This window comes from Mesoplodon bidens (genome assembly GCF_964165515.1).
Source record: "Mesoplodon bidens genome assembly, chromosome: 13".
Classification (NCBI taxonomy): domain Eukaryota; kingdom Metazoa; phylum Chordata; class Mammalia; order Artiodactyla; family Ziphiidae; genus Mesoplodon; species Mesoplodon bidens.
In genome coordinates this window covers 18,277,536-18,296,257 of record NC_138169.1, presented here as the reverse complement: position 1 = coordinate 18,296,257, position 18,722 = coordinate 18,277,536, and the positions used below count along the sequence as shown (strand labels likewise).

General features: G+C 53.1%; 1 protein-coding gene across 3 annotated transcripts in view; it reads left to right on the top strand.

Moving 5' to 3' along the window:
- The window catches only part of UBE3B (ubiquitin protein ligase E3B), a 57,844-nt gene extending 41,206 nt beyond the window's left edge, over nt 1–16,638 (top strand). For all 3 annotated transcript variants that reach the window (XM_081251985.1, XM_081251984.1, XM_081251986.1), the window contains exons 20-28: nt 3,628–3,804; nt 3,932–4,042; nt 5,968–6,105; nt 6,462–6,527; nt 8,575–8,633; nt 11,008–11,190; nt 11,666–11,777; nt 13,461–13,553; nt 14,441–16,638. In XM_081251985.1, coding sequence (XP_081108111.1) covers nt 3,628–3,804; nt 3,932–4,042; nt 5,968–6,105; nt 6,462–6,527; nt 8,575–8,633; nt 11,008–11,190; nt 11,666–11,777; nt 13,461–13,553; nt 14,441–14,632 — 1,131 coding nt within the window. In that variant the 3' untranslated portion in view covers nt 14,633–16,638. The remainder of the gene's footprint in view (nt 1–3,627; nt 3,805–3,931; nt 4,043–5,967; nt 6,106–6,461; nt 6,528–8,574; nt 8,634–11,007; nt 11,191–11,665; nt 11,778–13,460; nt 13,554–14,440) is intronic.
- The last annotated feature ends 2,084 nt before the right edge of the window (nt 16,639–18,722 follow it).

Sequence of the window (18,722 nt, the reverse complement as noted above, 5' to 3'; positions counted from 1 at the left end):
CTGAACATTGTCATAATAAATGCGTGCACCTGCAGTGTCTGCGTCGTGCCTGCCACACGCCCCTCCGGCATTGTGCAGTGTATGTGCATGTATGGTGATTGAGCCCCATGTCCCCATTCCCAGGAGCGGCTTGGCTTTGTTGATTTGCCCATGCTTGCCCTCTTGCCTTTCATCACACTCCAGCCGCAGTTCCTCATCGGCATGTTCTGCAGTGTAGAACAGTCAGGGGATCCCAGGACAGCACGGGGCCGCATCGCCAGCCACCAGCAAACGGCATCGGCAGCAGCCCTTCCTCCCCACGCGTTTTCATTTCTGCCTCGGGGCATCTGTGCTGTGTTTGTCGCTCCTGGAGAACTTGTTTAAGTTCTCTGACCACTGGTGATTGACACTGAAAGCTGCCGGGGAAAGGCAGCAGGTGTGAACAGATGATTTTGACATTCTCAAAAGTAGGGATAAGAAATGTAAGTGCCCCCAGGGGCACTGCCAGTCATGGAGATGAGTAACGCTCGCTGAGAGTGTCTCGGCACAGGGACATTTTGTTTGCATGCTAAATGAATAGAAATATTCTCCACTTCCACTGCTTGCTCCCGTTTTTCTTGAAACACAGCCCTTGGACTGACCTCACAAGTGAGTTGATAATGACAACTGACAACCAGCCTCAGTGTTGGGGCGCAGGAGAGGGTAGGCAGGTGGAGAACACATTCCTCTAAAAGAGGCCACCTTGTGGAGATTTGGGCTCTATAATGCTCTGGCTTGTTAAGAAAAGACCAAAATTTAGGGTTTTGTGTGAAATCCACAGATCCTTTGTGTTGTGAACTAGTCAGTTTTTGTAAAGTACCTGGAAGGTCAGATAACACCTGTCTGCCCATCAAATTCAACCTGCTGGCCACCAGTTTGCAGCCTCTGCTTTGACTCAAAGAAAAAAAAGCCCAGTTGTGTTGTAGGAACTCACTTCTCCAGCACTTTCTTTGTTGGACCCAGATGCACCTTTCCTGTCTCTTAAACTCCTCCATCCCACCGCCCGTCATACCCACTCCTGTGTGGCCTGCACAACGGGGAGTCTTGGTGGTGGAAACTGGGGTGTCTCCTGAGAGTCACACAATCCCCGATGCCCTCCTCAAGTGTTACTGGGAGATTTACCAGACACCTACTTACCCTGGGCCGGCTTGTTTAAACACATCCCTCAGGGACATCGAAGGAGGGATTTCTGTCTTAGATTTTAGGCAAAGTCCATTTTCCTCTTTACGTTCCATTGGGATAGATCCTGTCATGAAATTGATCACTGGTGTTCGTACTGAATGAGGAAGGAGAGAGGGTCATTGATTCAGTGACCCCAGTTCTCACGATTCAGTGGTTTGGGTATCAGAACTTGAGAGCCCAGTGGCCTTTGCTTGATGAGGACACATGGGGGCATCAAAAAGCCAATATTTGACCCATGATATCCTGGGCTTTTATTCTGTCCCCTTGTTTATGGTTTGTACTGAAGGTGAGGCTTGTATATTAGGCTTCCAGGTGGTGGTCCAAAGTCCTGCAGGAAGGCCTCTCCTCACAGGGGTGAACGGGGGCCAGAACACCAGCAGCACTGCAGAACTAGAAGGAGCCATGGACACACCCTTGCTCATCCCCTTCCCCTCACCCCGTCAAAGGCAGGACTGAGGCCAGAGGAGTTCAAGGTCACTCAGGTGTCAATGACAGAGCTGGGCCTGGAAGCCAGTTCTCCCGCCCCCGTCAGTGTTCTGTGCATCCGCTCTTTGAGATGCAGAAGAGAAGAGGAACGCCTTGTCCCCTTTCACCTTCCCCTGGGGCACAGATAGAGAATCCTCCAGAGAGGGCAGTGGGGTGCAACAGGAAGTATGTCAGAGGAGGTGGGCAGCAAATTCCTCTCTACAGTGTTTCAAAGGGAGACTAAAGAGGGGCTGATCCAGCAAAACTGAGATTTGAGTCCAGCAAACATTCCTGGAGCACCTGCCATGAGCCTGACCACTTGCTAAGAGCTTTCACATGGACCAGCTCGTTTAATCTGCATGACTCTGACACACCTCCTAACACATGCTAAGGTTAGGGAGGCATCATTTTAAAGCAGAATGGAGGAAGTCCTGCAGGCAGGGGCATGTTAGAATTCTCTCCCCGTCCCCACTCAGTGCCAAGATAATTACCTTACATTTAGGCAGAATGATTGAAATGCTGCAGCAGCTGCCTGGTAACTAACTCCCTGTTTTTCTCTCCTTTTCGTCTGACTTAATGATTTTCATATTTCATGTGCATAAAAAAGTACTTTTCAGGATTGTGCACTCAAAACCGTGTTCTTATTCCTTCAGGTGATTTAGGGGACTTCAGAGGTAGTTTTTTTTCCCTGCTCACTAACTTTGGAACCTAACTCCTAAATAAGATGGGTAGCCACCATGGCACAGGCCTTTGCATCCGTAGGTGAGCACAAGGAAAACATGATCGGCAGGAAGGCAGCAAGCGTTCCCCAAAACGGGTCTTGCCATACTGGCCTCATTTGCTTTGTGACAAGGAACCAGACTGGCAGGTGAGTGGGTGCTGTGGAGATGGCCTGTCTGATGTCAACAGAGCATCTGAGAGCACTGCACTTGTGCCTGAGGGGAGGAACGTGGGGTGGCCACAATAGGACGTGGCAGCTGATTTGTAACCTATTCTGTGACAGTATCTAAAGACATCGGTTTGACCCTGGTTATGGGGCCTCTCAGGCTGGGCCGAAGTACTCCTCCCTGGGCCCTATCGTGTTCTAAGCACGGTTTTTTATAATCACTGCTCTGAAATGAAAGCCTAAGCAGCTTGCCTGTCAGCACCCACCTGCCAGGAATACATTTGAGGACAGGCTCTGGAGCCAGGAAGTCCTCGACAGATCAGAATCAAGAGATAGACTGTGCACGATGATTTAGCAGGAGAGCTCCAGAGTCATGTCCTAGCTTTCTGGACAGGGAGACATGCCCAGTGGCTGTGTGTCTCAAGGGAGCCGACCGCAAGCCGGAGGTGCTGAGGCCTCTCTTGCCCCTGCTTCTGCCCTCCTCCAGGCCCAGCAGCACTCCTGGCACCCATCTCCCTGCTTCCTGCCATCCCTCTGCTTTGCTTCCAACAGAAAGATCTTCCTAAGACAGAAAGCCAGCCATGTGACTCTCTGCCTAAACTCTTCTGTGGCTCCCCAGCGCCCTCAGGAAATAACCTGAATTTCCCAGCGTGACTCACAGCCTTTCATGATATGGGGAAAGGTACCAGGAGTTGAGTGGTGGGGGGCTACTCTGATTTTTCATCTTACAGCTTTCATCTTGTCTCAGCGTCTTCTGTCCTGTCTGATGACCGAGAGCTTGTCGTGGCTCATCTTGTCTGACCTCTCCATCTCACTGCTCTGCATCCTCCTGAGGGCAGTCTCCCCTTGCCAGAGAGTGGTAAAGTCACATCCCCAAAATGAGTTTTTCTTTTAACAGGCTCTCCTCTAGAAGCAGGTGAAAACTGCTGGCTCTCCTCATGCACCCGTGCGTCCTGACACATTTAGTAATTACACTGGGAAGGCTTCCCACAGGGGAGAGGGAGCTTTGAGGAGGGAGACCTGAATTATGCAGGGGCCCTTGGGTTCCTAATGGGCTATAATTCTGCCCTTGGCAGGACGGCTACGAGCAACTTCGGCAGCTCTCCCAGCACGCCATGAAGGGCGTCATCCGTGTGAAGTTTGTCAATGACCTCGGGGTGGACGAGGCAGGGATTGATCAAGACGGCGTTTTCAAGGAGTTCTTAGAAGAGATCATCAAGAGGGTGTTTGACCCAGCGCTCAACCTGTTCAAGGTATTTAAAGGGCACGAGATCGTGGTTGATGGCAGCCAGATTCGAGGTGACAGATGAGAAGTGAAGGCCTTGCTCGTTGCAAAAGGCATTTAACTTCCCTGTCCCTACCCGTCCTGTTGCCTTGCAGACGACCAGTGGGGACGAGAGACTCTACCCTTCGCCCACGTCCTACATTCATGAGAATTACCTGCAGCTGTTTGAGTTTGTGGGCAAGATGCTGGGGAAAGCTGTGTATGAGGTAGGCGCGTTAAGAACCAGTGAACAGGATTGGAAAATAAAATGTTCTAAGTACCGTGGGCTTCGTATACACGTAAGTGATCAGGTACATAGTGGCAACTACCTGTCACAAGGATAAAGGCGAGGAGAGAGGGACAGGAACCAGCACCAACTGCTCTCGTCAGTGAAGAGGGGATAGTAGAGCTACGTTATTGGGTTGCTGTAGGTGGTAAATGAGGTAATACAGGTAAACATCTCCCATGGTGGCTGGCAGCTGGTCACGGGGGAAGTCGGAGCTGCCATCCTCACTGTTATTAGGAGGAAGGGTGTCTGAGCTTCTGCTCCCGGTGTTGTGGGGTCGGGGTGGTGTGGCCTTCCGCAGGCTCTGGGCCAGCCCTCCCGGCTCCTGGTCCCTCTCCCCTGAGAGCCCACCAACTGGCAGGACTGCTTCCAGGTGGCGCTTTACCCCCTGCCCTTAGGATCCTCCTCCCCAGGAAGGAAGTAAAGCTCCAGCTTGAGCTCATCAGCAGCCTGTCCCTGTGGCCTCACAGTGGACTCCAGAGCCGCAGGAGACCAGTCCGTCCCCACCCTGCCTCACTCCCAGTGGCCGCCTCCTGAGTAGTGCTCATGTCACACCCATCACAAAGCCCAGGGAGGCCAGGATGCCTTCCAGAGGCAAAGAAGCTGTAGCGGGCCAGGCTGGGAGAGGAGGCCATGTGGGTGAACGTGCTCTGACTCTCGACTAGTCCATCATTCTCTCTGTGTAAACAGCCCTGGTCCGCGGCCTCAACCCTTGCTGTGATGATGTCAGGTGCCCCGTCTTGAGTCCAAGCACCCTCCAGGCCTCCTCCTGCCCTGGACTGGTTGGGTGGCTGGGGCTCATTCTCTGTGCTTCTGTTTCCACATCTGCAAAATGGAGACAATTTCTCAGTTGATTCCCCTTTTTTACAAACAAAACAAGACAAAACAAAACAAAACAAAAAACCCCATGAGGCCCTGCCTGGGCATATGCCGTGTTTTTCCTTTGAACGTGTAGTTGTGATGAGACCCAGGAGAGGCTGGGCCAGCTGAAAAACACCACTTCCTCGCTTTGTAAATGCCCTCCCCCACTTCCTGGGCCTCGTCTCCATCTCCTCCCTCTCCGGCAATAAGGACCTCCTGGGTCCTGATGAGGAGTGGCCTGTGTTAACTCACTTCACACTCGTCCTCAGGACAGGCCCGTCGTGGGGTTTGATTGGCTCTCCCTTCTCCGTCTCTCCAGCCCGCACACCTCTCTCCACCCAGTACAGTCTGTCTGAAGTTCCTGGTGTTGTGCAAGGGCTTCTGGCCTGTGTCCCTGCCTCCAGGCCATTCCCTACAGGAAGTACCCGTGCGCGGAGAGCCCTCCCAGCGCTCCCTGTTGCCCTCTGGATGGAATCCAGACTCCAGGAGGCTTATGAGCGCTTCCTGATCTGCCCTGTTCGCCTCCCTGGCCTTCTCGCTCACCCCCTCCTTCACACCCCGTGCTGGGGCCAGACAGACCTGTGTTCCAGCCCTGGAGGGCACCTGTGAGCCTTGTACTAAGGGCCTCCTGCTCAGCTATCCCTTCCTCCTGGAAACTTTCCCCACCTTGCTCCTTTAACCCTTAAAACTGAGGCTCTTCTGGTCCCCATTTACAGACGATAAAGCCAATGCCCCGTGGCCTAGCAGCAGCGGAGCTGGGATGTGATCCCTGAGCTGTGCAGCTGCAAAGCCTGGGCCCTTAACCACTATGTGGTAATGTCCCCAGGAGGCGCTCGACTGTGTTTAGGTGGTAGGGAGGTATTGCTCTCCAGATTGAAAATTTAGGAAGTCTAGAGATGTCATTGGCGCCCTTGGAGCCCCGTCTGCAGCCCGAGCCGCCCTGGATGAGATCACCGAGACGGGCTCCTGGGCGGCAGGTGGCAGCTCCTGTCTCCTCTCTGGCAGGGAATTGTGGTGGACGTGCCCTTTGCATCCTTCTTCCTGAGCCAGCTGCTCGGGCACCACCACAGTGTCTTCTACAGCTCTGTGGATGAACTGCCTTCTCTGGACTCCGAGTTCTATAAAAACCTCACTTCCATTAAGGTCAGTGTGGAAGGTGGCATGGCTTAGCTGAGTGCTGGTGTGAACTCAGCCGAGTGACGCCCCGTGGGGTTCAGCTGTACCCCGTCGTCATGGGGTGGAGTGGGATTTCCTGCTGTGGTGAAGTGGCACACTCCTTAGCCACTGCAGGGTCTCGTGTCCCCTCCTGAGCACTTCCTCCCGGGACTGATGCTCACAGCCTCCTTCCTCCAGGTGATGAGTGGCCTTTTCCTTTGTTTCAAGTTGTACGGCAGCCACAGTGGTAGCTGCCCAAGCCGATGTCATAGGCGGGAGTGTTAAAACCTTCAAGGATGTAGCACTCCTTGACCCCTACCTTGTCCCTTTCTCTGTTGCTTTAGCGGTACGATGGGGACATTGCTGACTTGGGCCTGACACTGTCATATGATGAGGATGTCATGGGTCAGGTAGGTGGGCCTCTGGCTGAACCTTCTTCCCCCTCCCCCCTTTGGCTTCCTAAGACCTGCCCTACTCTGGGTGTTTTCCCCAGGAGACCCACAGACTGGGGCTCTGTCTGTCTGTGTGTCCACCCTTCTCCTCTGCCTCCCCAGCCCCTTTGCCACCCTGCCAGGAGGGAGGGCGCTCCCCTCCCCTTCCCAGCTGACCTCGCCTTGGCCCGCTCGCCACCCAGAGAGCTCCCACAGAGACCCTGCTCTGCTTCCAGGGCACTTTGGGGTCATTTCTGATGGAAGCTGTGACTCCTTCTTTGTACACTGCCTTTCGTTACCATGGTGAGGATTAGCTGTTCCAGAGGATCATGACAGACATGGGGAAGAAACCACGTGACAGGGTGGTGCCTCTAACAGAGTCCTGTCCTTGCTCCTCCTCTGCTTGGAGAGCAGAGCCGGGAAAAGAGATCCTTGAAGTCGTGGCAGCAGAGGGGCTTCCCTCAGACTTGCTCTGTCCTGATTTTCCTTGCAGGGCTCCCAGCCCCTCCATTTGCATCCCCGGACCCCTGCATGAGCCCCAGTGTGCATGTGGTGTTAGGGCTGCTCTGGAGCTCGTAGTACAGGGCCGGCTTCCCAGGGCCTCAGCGAGGTCACTCAGTCTCCCTGAGCCACACTTGCCTTATCTCAACGAATACCATTTGCCAAATGAGTCCTTGCTGGGACCAGTGTCACCAGACGCCCTCTAGACCACACGCCCTGTCCTCCTCCTGAAGAGCCACTGAGCACGCTGGCACGTCAGGGCCCTAAGAGAAAGAAACCTGCTGTGGTTGTGTTAACCTCAACCTTCTCCAGCTCATTTGGTCACAGAACTCCTTCAGGGAGGACACACCACCTCACAGAGAGATTCTCCAGATGGTGCACAGGCCAGGAGTTCCCTGGAACCTACTGTGGGAAACACCAGGCTGGGCATTCCTTAGGGCCATCCAGCTTTAACATCCTGCGGCGTCAGCCCCGAGATGTTGATAGCAGTGGGACTAGAGGGCACCGTTAACTCCTTTCCAGGTCTCTAGAGTTACAGTATATTATGTTAGTAGAATTTCTATTAAAATTAGCTTTGAAATGATGCATTCTTTGATTTTTAGGCTACACACAAGACTTCTTGAAGTTGAGGAAAGCAGTTGATTCTATAGCGTTTTTGAATCTTTAATCAGATTTTGAGACTTCTTCCTGACATTCTTAATTTTCTGTCCTGACTACAAAAATAATGCAAACTTCTAACCAAAAAATCAGCTACAATAAAAGCATAAAGGTGAAAGTGAAAACCACCTATAGTGCTGGTGCCTGGAGAGTGCCACTGTTAACATGTGGCCTGAGCCTTTTTAGGTTTTTTCTCCCTGGGCACGTATATAATTTTTTGCATACCTTGCCTGCTGTTACATAATCTGCTCTTTCCCCCCACCTTTTCTTTTTTTTTTTTTTTTTTTTTTTTTTGCGTTATGCGGGCCTCTCACTGTTGTGGCCTCTCCCCTTGCGGAGCGCAGGCTCCGGACGCACAGGCTCAGCGGCCATGGCTCACGGGCCTAGCCGCTCTGCGGCATGTGGGATCTTCCCAGACCGGGGCACGAACCCGTGTCCCCTGCATCGGCAGGCGGACTCTCAACCACTGCGCCACCAGGGAAGCCCTCCCCCCACCTTTTCAAGAAATATACTTTTTCATCATATTTTTTAATAGCGCCACTGTATTCCAAGGTATGGTTGTACCAGCATTTATTTATCCATCCTCCTGTGCTCTTCATTGCTAACACGTTCCCCTCCACGACACCCCGGAGCCTTAATACACACGTTTGAACGAGGATCAGATGAGAAGGAACCTGTCATATTGATCATGCAGGGCCGGCTTGTTGATATTTAAGCCCTGGCTTTTTGTGAAAATGATTGTTCCCAAACATGTCTCATCTTCCTCTGTCGTTATTATGGATGTCGGCATCAGGCCCTTTCATCTTCAGGAAGCTTTATTTTCTCATTAGAATTCTCTTGAGTAATTGTTCCCCTTCCTCTCCCCCAGCTTGTTTGCCATGAACTGATTCCTGGAGGGAAGACCATTCCTGTTACAAATGAAAATAAGTGAGTATGGCAATTAGATTTTTAAGGTCACCACTTGAAAAGACTTCATTCTAGCTCTCTGGGCTTACTTTGAGAATTTATTAAGATAAATTGAAGTAGAAAGAGGCCATAAATATCATAATGGAATTGACTGGTTACAGTTCATAGGCCGAAATCGTATTAAATTCGATTTGCAAAATAAGAATTGACAATTTATATTTTGCCATAGCACTTCTAAGGTCAGAGGCACCCAGGCCATGGTGTTCCTAGGAATTTAGTGACGGCTCTAGATGGAGACAGATGGGTTCTGAGCCGGTCGGGCACGAAGTCCTGAACCCAGAGGGCACGGAGGCGGGAAGACTCCTTGGAGGGGCAGATCATTTTGGAATGAGGGTGTGTGGCAGTTGTATAAAACACTGTTCTTGAGAAGACACAGTGATGAATTCAGATGCAGCAGACAGGTCCTCAGACGTGGGGAGACCCTGAGGCCCAGCAGCTCTTGTCACAGATAACAGGCTTTTAGGAATCTATCATAAATGGTCCCTCAAAGCAAAGCCCTTCCATGCATGTCTCCACCCAGCCCTGTACTCACCTAATTAAACAGTAGGACCTGGCTCAAGGAGTAGATATCGGCCCTTTTGTCAACCTGTCAATCTCCTGCCACTAGGCTCAGCTGAGCATCTGAACTGTTAATCTGAGCATCACTCTCTTCAGTGACAGGTGAGAGCTTAGTCCTACCCGGTGAGTCATTTGGATCAGATGCACGTCACAGCCCAGTGTCCCCAAGCATCGTGTCCCTCTCGGGTCGGATCAGTCAGTCCACGCGCTCGGGGAGCTTTTATTTAGACTGTCAGAATAGTCAGGAGAGCAGACCCAAATCTCGTCATGATTGAAATTACACCCATTTTGACTCTTGGCCACGGAGCCTTAGAGTGACAGCTGAGAAAGAACAGGGGCCACAGGGTGGGTGGAAGCTGCCTGGGGGTGTCAGAGAGCAGGGTGGGTCCTAAGCCTGCCCACTGTGTGCCTGTCATCATCCCTTCAGAGGGTTTCACATGAGAGCGCATGTAAAGTACCTTCCAGGATGTCTGGCTCAAAGGAGGCCCTTAATAAATGAAAGCAGTGATCTCACCATCATCAGATATGCTACCCTCAGATGGGCCCTGGTTTGCCAGGCATGGCACGGGGATGATGGTAGGAGCCATATGTACAGCAGCCAGTGGAGGTGGGTTGATACAGCCTGGGTTGGAGTGAGGTTCCTGTCCTGCCTGGAAACCTATGTGGAAAGTCATTTCACAAACTCTTACGTGTTCTTAGCATAAAACCTCAGTATAAGGGCAAGGACGTTCAGTCCTGCAGACTCTGAAAAGGCCTGACATCACCAGGACCTGCTCCTGCAGAGTGATGCTTGAGCTTGCACTTCCTGGGTGTTCGACGGGAAAGTCTCCGAGGCTCCCTCCCTCTTTTGGTAAAATGGAACAGTATTAGTCACCTGCTTCAACGAGTACATGAAAGGAGTAGCAGTGATAGAAAAAAAATCATATTTAAGTATATCAGTGTGCAAGCTTGCCACTGGAAGCTATTTTAAATAGGCATATTTTCCAGGTGAGTAACTCAGATCTGAGCATCGTGGGGTAAAACAGTTTTATTTGTACTGTACTAATTTGGATTTTTGAGAGTTGTACCTGGGCTGGGCTCACATTCTTTGATCTGAATAAATGGTTTGCTAAGAAATCAGCAATGCTGGCAAGCCTGTGAAAAGGGACTTCACCTGGGCAGAAGCATTGCATTGTGCCATGCAGCTGCAGATGAACTACTTGTGTTGGTGAAAGCAGACCTGCAAGACCGGCTGCTTGGAACCGTTGTTAGTGCTCCAGCTTCCTCATTAAGCCTGATCGTCAGCCAGCTGCGTGTGGTTAAAACTTTCCGCAGCCTTACCTTCTCATGGCCTAGGCTCCTTGTCCGGTCTAGCAAGGTTTTGGTTGAAGTTTCAACATGGAACAATTTTTCTCTGGAGGACTGAACAGTATCTTAATTGGTTTATGTCCAAAAGGATGAAGTTAAATAAAAGTCCCTTTGTCCTAAGAAGGGCCCTCTCCTTAGCTGGAGAATGCCTCACTTTGATTCTTGACAGTGAGGTTACCCCAACGTCTGACCCACTGGCTTTCGGGAGGAGTGCATGAGGTGACGCCCTTGACACTAACGCTTTCACAGTGGCACACCATGGGCCATTCAGGAGGCCTGTCATCCTCATCGCTGTTGTTCTGATGAAGTGCTCTGGTGCTATTTGTGTTTTTGTAAAATGGTTCAGAACTGACTGGACTCATCTTCCAGCCCATCAGCAGCTGCCCACCCTGTCTTGTTAATTTCCGTTGTTTTCCCTTATTGGCAACAGAATTAGCTACATCCATCTGATGGCCCACTTTCGAATGCACACTCAAATCAAGAACCAGACAGCTGCCCTCATTAGTGGCTTCCGTTCCATCATCAAACCTGAGTGGACCCGGATGTTCTCGACCCCTGAGCTACAGCGACTCATCTCCGGGGACAATGCTGAGATCGATCTGGAAGATTTAAAGTAAGGAGTGAGTGCAGGGGCAAGGTTGAAATTCTTAGGCCTCCAAGAAAGCAAGCTGCTCCTTTGCTGGGTTCCTTTTGGAGAGTTTTCAGGGTCCTGTCTCCAGATGCACTCCTCCTCCCTGATCTCTGGGTGAGTTGCTTTGGAAGAAAAGCTCAAGCCCTTGTCTGCCTGGAGACTGAGAAGCAGAAGCAGAGCTTGAGGCCTATGAGGCTCTCCAAAGTCCTAGGAAACAGTGGTGCAGGGTCTCCTGTCGGCTTCTGCTGGGAAACAACAGGGCCTACAATGCAATGCTCCACCCACTGAGCTTCCGGGACCTGGGGTTACTAAGGCATGAACTTCTGGCTTAAGAGAAGTTTGTCATCACCCAGGCTGGCCAGAGTTTGCTGTGCCGCTTGTCTAAATTCCATGCCTGCCTGTGTCTGTAAGCGCCCGTCAGAATGTGTGGTTGAGCCCTTGTCTGCATTGTTTTCAGGAAGCACACAGTGTACTACGGTGGTTTCCATGGAAGTCACAGGGTCATTATCTGGCTCTGGGATATCCTGGCCTCTGACTTCACGCCCGACGAGAGAGCCATGTTTCTGAAGGTATTTCATATGTTACCTATACGTGCAGGGGGACATTCCAGAAGTTGATTCTCAAGAGAACCAGTTTTTCCAGCAGGGCCTCTTGTAGGCATAACAGTCTCTGCCAACCTGTAGAGCTGCTTACCCCCCTCTCCTAGAAAGAGGAAAGCCGGTCTCTCCTAACCACGTGTCAGTGCCCCTCACAGCAGGCATGTTTATGTCTCTGGGTGGCCTGTCACCACGCCTGCAGTTCCTTGTCCTGTGCCTGCCCTTTTCTGTGGCTGCAGACAGCCCCAGAGCCAGGGGGAAGCCACAGAACTGTTGTACAGGAGAGAATGTGACTGTACTTTCTTTAAATATAATGATAACAGAGCCCCAAGGCTCTCCCTGCCCTCCAGTCCTCCTCCTCCTGTCCCAGGAGACTGACCACCCCTCCCTCCCTGGACCAGCTCTGGCTGGCAGCGGGCAGCAGGCCTGATCGGCCTGAATGGGGAGGGGCACAGACTCGCCTGCGTCTGTCTCCTAATCCTTCACACGGGTCGAGTCACGCAGCACCTGTGGTATGATTAGCTGAGCTCGGGTTCACAGAGGACACGGCACAGTGTGGAGATGCTTCTAAATAGGATCCGCTGCCGCGGTCTTCATGGTGGAAAGTACAGGGTATTAGGATAGTGATATATCCTGTCAATGCTTCTTGTAAAAACCGTTTTTGTTTTTTTTTGTTTTTTTTTGGGTTTTTTTGCGGTACGCGGGCCTCTCACTGTTGTGGCCTCTCCCGTTGCGGAGCACAGGCTCCGGACGCGCAGGCTCAGTGGCCATGGCTCACGGGCCCAGCCGCTCCGCAGCATGTGGGATCTTCCCGGACGGGGGCACGAACCCGTGTCTCCTGCATCAGCAGGCGGACTCTCAACCACTGTGCCACCAGGGAAGCCCTAAAAACCGTTTTTGAAGCATGACACGTAAACTTTTTGGATCGTCTTAGGAATCTCACTACCATTTATGACATTGTGTAAATGGTAGTATTTATTTTAAGACCCAAACACTCAGCCTGACACGGAGTTTTGAAGCACAGCTCAGTGTTGTCAGTAGCAGGTCCCTAGATCCCCTGGAGAAGGGAGAGCGTTGGGCTAATGTTGAACTAAAGAAAGCGAACGGTTTCTTAGGATTTCCCTGTGCAGGTTAAGCACTTGGATTTCCAGGTGGGTAGATGCCTCTGTCCACGCAGGACTAGTCATTTTGGGAAATGACACAAGAGCTGCCATCTGGAAAATGCAAGGAATTCCAAGAGTGTAGCAAGGAAGCAAGGCTGGCTGCCCACAGGCCCCATTTGGGGCATCCAGTACCTTGGTCTGCCCTCAGCCCCGCTGGCTCCTGAGGCCTGGTTTCTGTTAGCGTGCTGAGAGGAGGTTAGGAACCAAGCCCACAGGGGCCGCCCGGCAGCCCAGCAGGCCCACGCGCACATCCTCTGTGCGTGGCGAAGAAGCCGAGCGGGAAAGCAGGTGCGGAGCAAGCACTCACGATGGGTGGTGTGCTGCGTGCCCCTGGCCCCGGCCCTCGGCCCTCGGCCCTCGGCCCAGGCCTCCCCCTGACACGCTCAGCGGGCCCACCGGCTCCTCCCTCTCCGGCGCTCTTGTCGAGTGGTCTCTCCCTGAGGACGACGTCAGCCAGGCCCACTCTGACTCCCGGCCCTGCTTTGTGTTGCAGTTTGTGACCAGCTGCTCCAGGCCCCCCCTCCTGGGATTTGCCTACCTCAAGCCTCCCTTCTCCATCCGCTGTGTGGAAGTGTCGGATGATCAGGTACCACTGCTGGGGAAGAGCCGGCCCCGCTTGGTGGGGTCTGCTGCACCTACCGGGTGGGGCGCTTACCTAGTCGTATCCACAGGGCGGGCAGCCAGGCTCCTTAGCCGGGTGAGAAGGTGTCGCGGTTCTTGGGCCAGGAGCACAGGCGGGCCACTTTGGGGCCTCAGCTCTCCTGGAGGTCCATTTCTCGTTACTCCCTCAGGGAAGAATACCTGCGGGGCATTTTTCGTAGCTGCTGGTACAGGTCTGAGCGGCAGTGTGGGAGAGGGGTTGGAACGTGGGCTCAGGAATTGGACAAGCGCAGGCTTCAACTCCTCCACCTGCCGGCTGTGCACACCTGGGTGCGCGGCCTCATTCCCTCCTCTGCAGAGGGAGAGTGGACGCCCTAGGGGTTATCGTGTTCTGTGTGCCACAAGCCTGACCCATAGTGGGTGCTCAGATGGTAGCCGTTGTTATAAGTTTCTCACCCCCCATAAAAACCCAGTGGCCTCTGAGTGTAGCAGCCTTCCACGATGCCACCACCCTCACGCCGATCCCTCCTCTTAGGTGACACTAGACGACCCTCAGCCCCCTTACTTACGGAAGGCTGCCCCAAGTTACGGTCTGTCACAGGCTGCAGCGCTGGCAAGGTCAGGAAGGGGTTTGTTACCATAACATTTTTACAGTGTTCCGGCTCTTTGCACATTAGTTTACTGATGGTTAGCAGTTAAACCAGAGGTCCTGTTTCCAAGTGCTGCTTCACGCAGGCTTCTGCAGTGCGGGACCCCAGGAGCCAGGCTTGCTTCTGTGCACCCACCTCTCCAGGCTGGTTGTCCTCCGCAGGGGGCCGGTCCAGCCCTCTCCCCAGGCGCCCCCCAACCTGAGGCTGTGGGGTGTGCTTGCAGGACACCGGGGACACCCTGGGCAGCGTCCTGCGCGGCTTCTTTACCATCCGCAAGCGGGAGCCAGGTGGCCGCCTGCCCACCTCCTCCACGTGCTTCAACCTGCTCAAGCTGCCCAACTACAGCAAGAAGAGCGTCCTGCGGGAGAAGCTGCGCTACGCCATCAGCATGAACACGGGCTTCGAGCTCTCCTAGCTCCCGTCCTCGCAGACTCTGGGCTCCCAGGCACCCTCAGCCCCAAGAGGCGGCGTTCCCCTGGGAGCACGACTGACGTGCCAGGGGACGGTGGCCCCCAGACCCTCTCTATAGCCATGAGACCCCCCTGTGGCCTCAAGAACTTTGGATGCATGTGACAAAGCTACCCAGCACTCTCCAGGTGACACTGACAGGAAGGGGGTGTTGAAAATAAACCTCCAGGTTCCGCCAGCATTGGTCCTTCTTTCCTGCTTTACAGTGACCTGAAGCCGAGGCCTGTGATGGCAGTGGGGCTTCCCTTCTTGTTAATTTGGTCTTTTCTTGAGTTTCTGCTCCTTAACCTTCTGAGCGAGCCATGCATGAACAAGTCCCAGGAACACCAAAGCAGCCCCCGGAGTGGTTTTCAGGGCGTGGGCCTGAATGCACGAAGCCGACCAAACGTGAGATGCTCCCCTTCCGTTTCTGAAAACTCTTTACTCAGGTAAGGCCTCGCCAAGCCTCTATGCACCCGACAGAGTCTCAGCCTCCGTCCCGTCCGCAGCAGCCTCTCTCCAGATAGCCAGGCCCACCTGCTCCCGGGCAGCAGAGGTGCCTGCCGGTGAGACCACGGAGCACCGGAAGCTCAGGGCGCTGCTCCCACCTCAGAGCCACGAGTTCCACTCGGCGGCGGTCCTCTGCCCATTCTCACCTCAGATGCTCCGGGTCCGCAGCAGCCGGGCTGCCAGGGAGCCCCTTCTGGCTTGCTCCCGTCTTGGGCACTCACGTTGGCATCCCAGGTTTGGGAGAAAAAACACATCGGTCCTTAAGAGCAGCTCCGTTTCCAGAAGGCGCCGGCTGTTACTCGAAGCCTGCTGATTCCTGGGGAGGCCGGCTGCCTTTCCCCTGCTTGTTGGCCACACTTGTCATCTAGTGAGGAACAAACACCAGCTGAAGGTACCTGTCCCATCTGGGCAGTGGCTTTACTCTGTAGACTGTAAAAGTCCCAAGAAACTTGGGTCTTGTTTCCCGTCCTTCCTCAGCACTGGGAACCCGGGAGCCCTTTGCACTGACGGAGGCTCACGAGGCCGAGGAGACTCACGGGCCCTCCGGGGTTTTTGGTTTTGGGTTTTTCACTTTGTTTTCTCTTCCAACCCATTGCACTCTTCTGCCGCCATTCTTCACCTTCATCACGAGAACTGTACTCTAGATCCAGGGAATTGAGGCAGAAGCCATGGTAGTGTTCTGTGTGGACAGCCACCCACCTCGCCCACGTCACCACACTCCCGGTGCATCCCCACCAGCCAGATTGAAGCCAGACTAGAGGCCAGGAGCTGGCAGAGGGCTCGCAGCTCTCTTCCAAATAGCAAAACACCTTCCAGAAAGAACCTTCATGCTGGCGGCAAAGCGGGCAGGACCTGTCTCCATGGCCTCCGGCAGAGGGTTTCAGCCGGGTGCCGGCGTCCTGCCCACGCCCAGGTTTGGCCATGTTTAGAGCCCCAGGCTTCTACAAAACAGAGCACGTGTTTTACCTTGATGGGGAGACGGCAAGGAATTTAAAGACAGATAGGAATTTATTACTCTTATTAAGATTTGTCAGTAATCTCCGATTCTGTGGACTTGCCACTATCTTTAAACACTCGATTCCTGGGAAAATTCCTTTTAAACGTGCGTGTTGTGCTCTGGGCAGGTGGGTGCATTTATGCTGGTGCCTAAAGGATTGTCAGCCTGCACTGAGAGGGTTGATTCTTGTTCCCTATGGGCCTGCCAGTGTGGGGTGCAGAGAGTGGGTTCCTGAGCACCAGCATCAACTTTGTTCTTCTGACGAGGAGGGGTAGTTTGTAATTTCATTTAACTTCAGCAGCTGGAAGTATTGCACTATCTGAAACCCTGAGTCTGTACTTTTCTAGGTGGTGTTCACAGACACCTCGATGGCTCTTGATGGCTCTAAAAAGTTGTGGGGTGGAGCTTGTTTTCATAGATAACTTTGGATTGAAACAACAAAAGCTTTATTAAATTTGTACTCAGCACATAGTGGCTTTGTTCTGCTTTTTATGTCGGGAAGGAGCACTTTCCAACCGAGGGCCTGGAGAGCTCAAGATGGGGCATCTGGGGCTTAAAGAGCATGCAGGCTCCCACAGTGGGAAGAAGACACAGAGGATGATATAGCAGACAGCCGAGGCTCACTGCCTCACCAGGGTCAACAGTGGTGGACAGTGTGTCACCTTTCAGATAAAGCTAAAGGCCCCTTAGGCACCCTTCATGCTCCCCATCCTTCTCACGCATTTCCCAGAGGCAGCCACCACCCTGGATTACATGCCTTCCACAGTAACGTAAAATGGTGACAGGTGTTGGTTGAAAAGAATCCAGATAATTCAAAAGTGCTCAAAGTAAGATTTTCCAGCTAATCTGGGTGTATTCGGCTTTCCTCCATTACTGAGGGTCGCATTTGCAGGACACGGCCAGCCCTGTCTCTTGCTGTTACACAAGCCCAGGTTTACACTCAGCAGAAAGCCCATCTCAACCCTGCCAGTCTTTCCAGCTCCTCCCATGAGTTCTTGCTGCCTCCCCTGGCCTGGGGGCACCTGAGGATCTGAGCATCAGGAGAGAGGTCTTGAAAGCCTGCCAGTTGGGCCACCTGGGCTCCCAAGAGGAATTCGCATATGCCAGGCTCCCTCCCACAGAGCATTTATATCCTGCAAAGGAAAAACCTTCTGCAGAGTCCCCCAAGTCCATCAGTGGCCTCCAGTGTGGGAAACGCCCACCTAAAAAACTAAAGCCTTATCCTGTGATATTTTGGCTTTTAATTACAAGTTAGTACTACAAAGAGAAAGTTTGTCTTTATAACTAGGAAAAACAAGTGGGGTGTTTTCCATTACTATTAAAATGAGGACAATTCAATACACTGATAGAACTTGCAGGTGCCTAAGAATATTTAGGTGGAACACAGTTTGAGGAACACAGGTCACCACTGTTTCTGACTCCAGCAAAGCCATCAACCTATGTTTGTGCTGCTGATGTAGCCGATACACGCTGCTAACTGTGAGAGGTATGGACAGGCAGGTTGTCTCTAAGCCTGGCTAACATGTAGACCCAGGGCCCCCCTTAGGCTGAAGTCTTATTTCCTGGAAATGTCTTAAATTGATAAGAGCTGGTGGAGAACTGTGTAAAGTGTTCATTTGGTGTCTTTTCCAAGAAACAGGCACGTGTGCAAACCCGGTCCCTCACTTCCTGCTCTAATTCGCATGGGGCGGCCTGGCTGTGTGCGTTTCCAGGAGTCCTGGTGCCACCATGGGGGCGGCCAGAGTTCCGTGGCGTGATGTGCACCCAGCACGAGTCAGCACTCAGATGTCAGCCCTCTTCCTGCCCTTCCTCACCTTTCATGTTGTGAAACCCGGGCTACCCTCGCACCTGCTCGTCGGGCTCTGGCCAGGCTTCCAGAGTAGCTTCTGGTGCTACCGACAGTCACAGCAGGATGTCGAGAGATGACACGGAGGAGGGTCCTCTGTGATCTCTGTGGAGCTTCTGCGGAGCAGGGAGAAGCACTCTCCTCTGCACTGCCTGTGGCGCGGGGCTGAGTAGGAAAGGACACAAGCAAGAGCACGTCAGCCAGAGGATCCTGGCCCAAGTGTTCCCAGGCTTGTGCCCCCCATCCCCCAACCAACACATGTGCACACAGCCACACACCCACACAGTGTGACACTTGAGTAACACTGAGAAGGGGCTGCTCTGAGGCCCAGACGGGATCCACGGTTTTCTCCAGCCTTTGGAGCATGGAGTCAGAATGAAACAGCCTCTCATTATAATCGTGATGGTTAACATTTGTTACAAGCATGTGCTTAACAGGTGGCAGCTGACTCCCGAGTCGGGCGGAGCGCAGCTCTAACTGAGGACGCTAGAGAGAGCAAGGGCTTCGGAGCATCTGGAACTGGATTCGCGTTCCAGCTCTGCCTCCCACCAGCTGGGAGGCTGTGGGCGAGGCCCCTCGCTTCCCTGGGCTTCCATTAAGTAGGCGAGCGGCACTCACCATGCCATGGAGGAGGAGGAGGAGTCAGCGGCTGCAGGACCCTAAGGAGCTGGGCTCCACGCTCAGCCCAGCCCCAGGGGTGCAGGT